The following is a 10056-nucleotide window of genomic DNA, read 5'->3' on the forward strand; positions in this document are numbered from 1 at the left end:
TTCACCTCTTGAAGGGTGGGAAATGGATTTGTTATGCCAGAAGCCCCTGCAGGCACACCACACACTCCACACGTGTCCAGAAAGACACTTGCTTGAAGAGAGAGCAGATATTTTAAGGATGAAGAATTAAACTGACAGGATGGAGAGCCACACATCGGCTTGACACAAAACACAGTTTGACAATTGTCAACAGTGCTCTGAGTATAAAAGTCTCATTTGATAATCAGCAATGTTGATTTTATATTTAATGTAATAAAACGTTTTATTCAATTGTAGAAGTGACCAGGGGACAGCAATGTTGATTTTATATTTAATGTAATAAAACGTTTTATTCAATTGTAGAAGTGACCAGGGGTTTTTTTTTCACACTTTTGAGTCAATTTCAATGCCTTTTTCTTAAAGGAATATTTAACCCGAAATGACAAATTCTTCATAATTTACTCGCCATCAAGTCGTGGTCTAATGGTTAGAGAGTCGGACTCGTGACCAGAGGGTTGCCGGTTCGATTCTCAGGGCCGGCGGGTAACGACTGAGGTGCCCGTGAGCAAGGCACCTTACCCCCACTTGCTCCCTGGGCTCTGCAGTGACAGCTGCCCACGTTTGTTCACTACTCTCTGGATGGGTTAAATGCAGAGGTCACATTTCGGGTATGTGTCACCATACCTGACAAATAGGTCACTTTCACTAAACAAACAACATTGGACCCCATTGACTTCCACTGTATGGACACAAAACCACATCCTCAAAATATCTTCTTTTGTGTTCCAGAGAAGAAAGATTCAGAAGAAGAGAAAGGAATGTAAGTGATTTTAACACGGAACACACTTACCAGTCCTGCTCACCATTATTACCACCCTTGGTAAATATGAGCAAAGGCGGCTGTAAAAATAAATCTACATTGTTTCTCCTTTTGATCTTTTATTTTAAAAATATACAATATTCCAACATTTCATTAAAGTAAAACAATTTGAAGTAGGGGGAATATCACATAGAGAATCTTTTTTCTCTAATACACCCTGGCCACAATTATTGGTACCCTAGAAATTCTTATGAGTAAAATACCTCCCACGTATATTCCCATTGATATTTACATTTTCTTAGCACACCAAGGTGACTAGAAACATGACGTTGTTGTAAGGGTTTCACTCTAATCCCTTGGTTAGTGGGATGAATTTGCAGGCTTTTGAGAAGCGATCCACAACTACCAGAATGCAGGTGAATGTATTGGACAGAGGTAAGTCTGTGAGGAAATCTATGGCCAGATGGGACCAAGGTCTATGGGGTATAGGTAGTGGCATGAGTTTTCCTGCGGCGAGACCACGGGGGGTTTTTGACATGGCACAGACTGAACATCCATGAACATACTGGGAGACATCCTGAGATATCCCAGGCCACCAGTAACGGTTGGTGAGGAGGGTGAGGGTTTGGAAGTCGCCTGGGTGTCCTGATCCCGGAACAAAATGTGCAGAGTCTATGAGGGAATTCCGGAGATGGGGAGGTACATACTTCTTCCCTTCAGGGACTCCCGACGGAGCGTGTTGGTCGGTAGCAGTTATCTCCTCAATGGCCCACACGATGGGGTTCAGAAACACGAACGGCTTGAGGATGTTTTCGGGTTCGGTTTCATCCGTTCCACCTTTTTCTGGTCCATCTTTACCTTGTTATGGGAGATCAAGTAACCGAGGAACTGGATGGTGTGCAGATGGAACTCGCACTTCTCGAACTTGAGGTAGAGACCGTATTCTCGCAGACATTGGAGAACCTTGGTGATGTGCTGGATATGTTGTGTGGTATTGTTAGAGTAGATGAGGATGTCATCGATGTAGACGATAAAGAACTGGTTGAGCATATCTCGGAATATCTCATTCATGAAGTCCTGAAACACTGCGGGGGCATTTGCCAACCCAAAGGGCGTGACCACGTACTCGTTATGCCCGGACGGGGTGATGAAAGCAGTCTTCCACTCGTCTCCCCAGCCTTAATGCGAATGAGATTGTAGGCGCTCCGTAAATTGAGTTTTATGAAGATGGTTGCCTGACGGAGCTGATCTAAGGTGGCGGGAACCAACGGTAGGGGATAGGAACATTTTCTGGTGTGGGAGTTTAGTGCTCGGTAATCAATACAGGGTCTTAACCCGCCATCCTTCTTTCCCACGAAGAAGAAGCTAGCTGCGGCAGGGGAAGTTGAAGGTCGAATGAATTTCCGGTCTAACGCCTCCACAATGTATTCCTCCATGGCTTTCTGTTCCGGGATCGACAGAGGATAGATCCTTCCTTTGGGCATGGTGGCGCCCGGCAGCAGGTCAATGGCACAGTCCCATGGCCGATGGGGAGGGAGTGCGGTAACCAGCTGCTCAGAGAAAACGTCCTGGAACCCACTGTACTCCACGGGTATCCTAGGTAGACTCGGGGGTGCGGTGTTCTCCACTACGGTTGTGGACAGAGAAACAGACTCGTTGTCTGGTCGACAATGATGATTGCAATAGGTCCCCCATTGCAGTATCTGGTTGGATTTCCAGTCGATTAGAGGTTGATGATGTTGCAGCCAGGGGCGTCCCAGGACGATGTCATTGGTAGAACCCTCCAGAACCCAGAAGGAAATCCTCTCCACCTGCCTGGGTCCCATTTGCAGTGTTACGAGGGGAGAGTGAAAACATATCTGACCTCGACCTATGGGTTTTCCGAGAATGTTATGGATTCTCATGTTGTGGGTGTTACGCCGAAAAGGGAGATTGAGGGTCTTTAGCAAGGCGTAGGAGATGAAATTACCTGCAGCTCCAGAGTCTATTAGGGCTTTTGCTGGAACAGAAAGAGAGTGGGCGATAATCAATACATCCGTGAGCGGTAATTCAACACTGTGAGAAGGGGGTTGAATCGTACTCACCATAGGTCGGTTCTGGCCGGAAAGTGGCCAGATGCTCCAAAATACAAACAGAGCCGTTGTGAAAATCGACGTGCCCGTTCCTCTCGGGATAATCGTGATTGATCTACAATCATGGGTTCTGGGTCTGGAGGGCTGGTAGATGGGTAATTGCGCGGCGGAGGGTATGCAGCGGGTCCTGTACCAGTGCAGGAAGCGAGACGTTGAGACAGAAGTACCGAATACTGGATAATCCCCTCCAATCCAATGGAGTCATCATGAACAGCGAGATGGGTACGAATCGAAGCCTCGAGACACTGTTGATACACCGAAATGAGAGCAGGTTCATTCCATCCGCAGTTAGCCGCCAGAGTACGGAATTGAATAGCGTAATCTGCCACAGTGTCTCTCCCTTGGTTCAGCAGCAGCAATTGATCCTGTTCAGACAGCTGAGAGGTACTTTGACCGAACACATCTTGAAAATGACTTAAAAAGGCTTCCAATGTTAATGTGAGGGTCCCCCAGCCTCCCAAATGTTCTTTGCCCAATTCAGGGCCTTACCGGACAGGAGAGAGATGATGTACGCTATCTTGGACTTGTGCGAAGGAAACTGGTTCGGTTGCATCTCGAAGTACAACTTGCACTGGAGGACAAACCCGCTGCAATCCTCCGCAGATCCGGTATACCACGTGGGGATGGTCATGGGACTGGAGAAAGGTGTGGGTGGGGCCGAACCGGGTAGAGGAGTGAGTTGGGCTCGGAGCGTGTTAACCAGCTCGGTGAAAGGATCCGTTTCCACAGGTGGTGAGGACATCGTGTGGGTTTGGTCAGATTTTCTGTAAGGGTTTCACCCTGAAGAATAATGCCACTCTACCAAATCCTTGTTCAAAGTGAGATTTATTTCTAACAGGCAAACAGGAACTAAAAAAGGTAAAAAAAAAAAAAACATCCAAGAAGGAAGGTATAATCTGCTTGATACACACAAGGCATAACTTCCAAAAACCAGAGGCAAGAAGATAGAAAACACGGTGGCAATGAAACAACCAGATCTGACAAAACTAAAAGTGAGGTGTGCATTTAAATATTGTCCGGGTAATGGATGACAGGTGGCGGGACAATCAAGATGGCTGCAGGGATGTGATGCATTATGGGTAATGGAGTCAAGTGAATCAATAGTCTGAGAATTGTGAGCGTGAAACATTGGGGAAGAGAGATGATGCGGTGGGTGTGGTCGGGACCGATTGGGTGGATGTTACAATTGTCCAGTTATGACTTCTTGTTGCACAGGAGAATAAATATTAGAAACACAAAGCCCAACCCCCCTTAATTATTTATCACAATGGATAAAACCAAAGAATATAGTTCTGAAGTGCAATATAGTTCTGTTGAGCTACACAAAATACAAAATGGCTTTAAGGAAATAGTTAAAACAATAAACAATGTCATTTCTAACATCACAGCAATGATTAAGAAGTTTTAATGGACTGGAGATGTTGAAAATCAGCTTGAAACAGGATGTGTGTCTATATTGTCTCAATGCACAACTAGGAGAAGAATTTGAGTGGCCAAAGACTCTTCAAAGAGCACAGATGGAAAATTGCAATAATCAGTTGAATTTGGGGGTCAGAAAGCATTTAATAAAAATAAAGGAAAACTGCACCTCCATCACCACAAGTTGTTTGTGACACTGTTCACGAAACAAATCTTCTGCTCTTATGCAAAAATAAACTGCACCATATTAATCTGCCATACTGGAACTTCAACCAGGACTGGGGTCTATGGCCATATGGAATGAAAAAGAGTTTTAATAACACAAGATAGGTTTGGTGCACACAGGGATAAAAGAATGCCCCATGTCCAGTTAAATATGTCACCAGATCTTCATTGTTGTGAACCTATTTTTATACCAGAGGTTCTGGACATTTTCTTCAGATACATGTCATCATGTTTTATATCAAATACCAACAAGTAAAAAAATCAAAACCTGACTTGCTCTGCTAGAAATATTATAATGGGTCATGGTTAGATCGTCCATCTGCACATTGGTTCAAAATAAACATGGACTGTAGGCTTTTGATCTGTAGTTGCAATAATGCGTGACGACCAACCCCGGTCTTCCACCATCGCAACGCAGAGCACAAATGTGCCATATTTGCTAAGAGCAAAGAGGACGTCAGCAAAGACTGCATGTGGTGTCCTTGTTCGGCTGGTAATGTGTTGCCTGAGGTTCTGTTTCTTGCAGATGCATTGCTTTTCCGGAGTTTGTGAGCTTGCTGGTAGCACTACCGGGCTTTTACTAACGTTATCTGACATCGCTGGGTGCCTTTGGGCATGTTGTATGCTGTGGGATTTGAATGACAAGGGGTGTCTTAATGAATTAATGTTATGAATACAAATACAGCCATAGAACTGCTTGTAATAAGGTCCTTCACTGTTCTCTCTGCTCCCTGTCATATCATACCGTTATAATCTTTCAGAATTTTTTAATAAATATAGTGAGCTGAATATGAAGGCAGCATTTTACGACAAGTTACAAAGACTGTTGCATAAAGTAGGCATCCTTATTATGCTGTTTCCCAGAATGCATTGCACCAAGCTCACTATATTAAAATCATATACTGTATATATTGCTATGATAACCCGCACTCCTAAAAATAAAGGTGCTTCATGATGCCATATAGAAGAACCTTTTTTGTCTAAATGGTTCCATAAAGAACCTTTAACATCCGAAGAACCTTTTTGTTTCAAAAAAGGTTCTTTAGATTATTAAAAGTTGAGACCTTTGACTGAATGGTTCTTTGTGGAAGCAAAAATGGTTCTTCTGTGGCATCACTGTAAAGAACCCTTTAAGCGCCTTTATTTTTAAGAGTGCAATTTAAACTCACAAAAATCAAAGCACATGCACTATCCTCCAACCCACATTTCCAACACAATGTTAGCGTTCACATTGTTTTTTGTGACTTCACAACATTATTAGACACAAATTACTATTTACACTTGGGTGCAAACAGTCACTCTGTGAAATTCAATGTCTGTTTTATTTATTTCTCACATTTCTGAGCCTCTACATTCATTTAAAATGTATAGTCGCTGAGAAAATTAAGAGACCATTTCAAAGACCATTTTCAGTTCGTTTTCTGAATTTATTATTTTGTGTTTAGGTAAAATGGTCATTTTTGTTTCATTCTTTGAACTACTAACAATATTTCTACCAAATTTCAAATAAAAAATCCTATTTGCAGAAAATGAAAATGCTCAGAATTTCTTCCAATCTCAAATATTGCAAAGAACACAAGTTCATATTCACTTTTAAGCAATACAACACGTGTATTTAGGTAAATTATTTTTTATGACATAACCTCGATCTTTATCACAGTATTCATGTTTCATGCTGTCAGTCTTTCACATTGATGTTGGATGACTTTGTCACTCCTGAGGTTTGATTTTGTTGAAATTCAACAGACACTGGACTGGAATGGACACAATACATCTAAAAATGCTGATCAAATGAAAATTTCGATAATTTTTTTCTGCAGCTGTATACTACTTTATATAATAACATTATACTTAATATACTTTATATATTGTCATATGTTATATTTCACTCTTGTTCTCATTTTGTGTTTCCAGGTGGTGAAAATGATGATCATAGTAGTTCTGACTTTTGCCATCTGCTGGCTCCCGTACCATGTATATTTCCTCGTGACCGGCTTGAACAAGCTGCTGGTTCGCTGGAAGTTCATTCAGCAGATCTACTTATCAGTCATGTGGCTTGCGATGAGCTCCACCATGTACAACCCCATTATCTACTGCTGCCTGAACAGCAGGTAACACACAAACACACATTTACCCCCTGCAGCTTGTGCGCACGCTTATGTGATATATTCTCCCAAAGGTGTTTTAAGTGAATGAGTGCTCTCCTTCCCACATCTACACTAGACTTGAGAGAGTGCTAAAGCAAAAGATTTATGACATGGGCGTATTTTGTCATAGCAACATGAGTGCTGTTCCCAGTCTTATTATAGCATGAAGTAATGAACGCCCTTGCTTCCTGCGAAATGTTAATCATAAATCAATGATTGAAAGAAAAGAGTCTTTAATTATCACTTTAAATGAAGGACTGGAAACGAATGCACTGAACGTGCATGGTTTGTTGTCTTGGTTAAGGACAAACGGCGCACTTGAATTTGTGTTAATGAATGAATGGATAACAGATGTTTGTGTTATTAACTAAAACACGTGTACACTGGATATGGCAAAACTAGACTGCTTTATTGCAAGTCAGTTTGTGTTGAGAATCAAACCTGCTGGCGTTGTGAGCTCGATACAAAAACATATCACTTCTGTCCTTCTGAAACATCATATCTCCATATTTCGTTTTTTTTTTCATTTTTTTGCCATAAATCATTATTATAGTAAGTCACCCTTTCACTGGGTTTTGCAAATATCTAACCAATAAAAAGTATTAAAAAGTGCTTGTCAATTTTGGACATCAGAGATTTCGGATGTATCAAAAGTAAGCTTATATATAAATTGTAACATTAAAAAACATGAAATAATATTAATGGTAAGTTTATATTTTAACTGAAGATAATGCTTTAATAACAAGTACATTTTTACCCGTGTAATTCTTTGAAAAAAAAAACTTTTGTCATTCCAAAATGCAGTACATTAATCTAACAGCGGATTGGTCCGCAAATTGCATGCATGTGTAAACCATCTAAAGCCACATTGGGTGTAGATGCAAGTAATATGAATGTGTATATAATGTTATTATTCTAAAAGAGAGAAAATTGGGGTATAAAATTGTCTCTGTGTCTCAGGTTCTGTGTAGTTAAAAGCTTGCTGTACCATACTGCAAAAGCATTCGGCTGTTATATAGGACCACCTAAAATGTAGCTTTTTGGGAAGTCTACCAGTGTAGCGTGGCAACTGTTGCTATCCACAATTATGTGTATCAAGCTGGGACAGCCGTAGAATTGACATTCTGGAGACAGTGTTCAATTCACTTAAAATCACCTTGAAATAAAAAATGTCTATTATTATTTTTCAAAGAATATTGCAGTGTTTATTTTTTAGTTGAGAAACCAGTCCCTGCAAGATTTTACGATTGCAGAATTTAACGCATAATCAAACAATCTCCGCAAAATTTGCGGCAACTTGCAAAATGTATAACGTATAATTTGGCCGAAGATGCACCGTGCGACGTCATCACATCACGCATTTTGTCAAAACCTGCTCCAAAAGTCAAGCAGAGATACTATAGAAGGGAGATGGAAGGGTCTGTAACACTTACAATTTGCTAACAACATCCATTGCCATCTATTTAAAAAATATAGCCTCTGGTCTCCTTTCCTTCGTTCTGCTGAAGGCGTTAGCATTAACGTTTTTTTGGCTAAAGGTTGCAGGCTAGTGGCTTTGAGTCAAGTCAGCCTCACCGATGTGTGTGTCACGTTCTTAAACAACACGCCTGGAAACAACATACAGCCATCTGATCCATGAAGAAAGCTGTCATGTTTATTTTGGTGTCAATGAATATTCATCACAATCAACTAAATGCTGATTTCTTAAAAGTATGCGAGGTTCATGGCATAAATTCATAAACATTATCACAGAGACATTTCATTTCATTAAAAAAAAACACAAATTTTAATCGCTAAATTTGAATAAAGCCGCTGCAAAATTAAGCATTTTTGGCTGCAGAAATCACAAAAAATCTCCGCAAAATCCTGAGGGGACTGAGAAACTCACCCTACCCCTTCAAACGAAATTTCTTAATTGCATGATGTGTCTCGACCGGAAGGCGAGACTATACTGACTGTCTTGTTAAATCTTCGCAAATGAACCATTGGTGGATAACATATGCGATACAAGCACGTCAACTTCTGCGCATAGCCACTTAATTTCATTATTTATAGACAAAAGCTTCATGGAATATTGCACCCGCTTTCCGTTCCACTCAACTGTGCTTTACTATTCCTTTTAATGTGATGAAAAAATAAATGCACCCTTACTCTTAATGCATATCAACGTTTTACTTGGCCTTTTACTTTCTCAGCTTTTTTTTACTTTTATTTTTATATACAGTATTTACAAAGATACTGTATAAAAACTGTCTTTCTCTCTCTCTCAGATTTAAATCTGAGACATGCAGCAAAATAAAAAATCACTTGGAAAAATAACTAATTTACACCATACTAATGAGCCGTGTGGCCAAGTTTGAAAAATTGACATCTTCGCTCTTTATTCAAATAGGCCTCCTGTCTATTATTAAAGATATACTTTGTATTCATGATGCATTGTATTTAGAGTATAAACTAAATCTTAGCTTTGAGAAGAATTTAAGAAGTCTTGGGAAAAGAATCACAGCAAAGCTTATTGAGTCAAGACCCATGAGAACAGCAACAAAAAATACAACAGGATAGAATCAACAAATATTAATAACAGGTAAAATGTAGTCAATGTTTGCTTTATTTTCTGTGAACTTGTTGGTTTTCTATACATGTTTGTACATTAGAGTAAAACTCATATTCCCTAATAAGCTGTAGTTTGCCATTTTACCAAACAATTTTGTCCAATGAATACTAGATGCACCAATATATTGGCCAATAATCGTATCGGAAGATAAAAGCTATTTTTCCGATATATTCTGTCAATCAAAAGAGGACAGGAAAATGCAATGATGTTCAATAATAGTCATTATATGTAAGGGGTAATGTACAGGCAGCCGGTTTTTATCGCAGAAATAAGCCCCGACAGTGTGATCAGGACCCGACGCGAAGTCATTTTTCTCATGCCACATGCCACAAAAATAGACATGAAATGTGAATTTGAAATATTTTATTAGCTCATTTTTGCCGAATGCAGACCTTCCGCGAGGAAAAGACATTTACCTTCGGTTTTAAGGTAAGAAACGACGTTCAAATGTCACGAACAGGCAATTTGGTTTAATAATTTGTAAATACTGTACACTGAACAAAATTATAAACGCAACACTTTTGTTTTAACACTCACCAACACAGATTTAGACAGATTTGTGAACAATATTTGAGAGAAATAGGCCGTTTGTGTACATAGAAAAAGTCTTAGATCTTTGAGTTCAGCTCATGAAAAATGGGGGCATAAACAAAAGTGTTGCGTTTATAATTTTGTTCAGTGTATAATGTCATATGTTATTAAAAGACATATTTATATTTA

The 10056-nt window shown here is 40.0% G+C and overlaps 1 protein-coding gene across 1 annotated transcript in view; it reads left to right on the top strand.

Annotated features, from left to right (window-relative positions):
* Positions 1-10056, top strand: part of tacr3a (tachykinin receptor 3a) — a 54106-nt gene that overhangs the window by 38394 nt on the left and 5656 nt on the right. Inside the window, exon 4 of the mRNA XM_057331141.1 lies at positions 6490-6686. Within this exon, the coding sequence (XP_057187124.1) occupies positions 6490-6686 (197 nt within the window). The remainder of the gene's footprint in view (positions 1-6489; positions 6687-10056) is intronic.

This window comes from Triplophysa rosa, linkage group LG4, assembly GCF_024868665.1.
Source record: "Triplophysa rosa linkage group LG4, Trosa_1v2, whole genome shotgun sequence".
Classification (NCBI taxonomy): Eukaryota; Metazoa; Chordata; class Actinopteri; order Cypriniformes; family Nemacheilidae; genus Triplophysa; species Triplophysa rosa.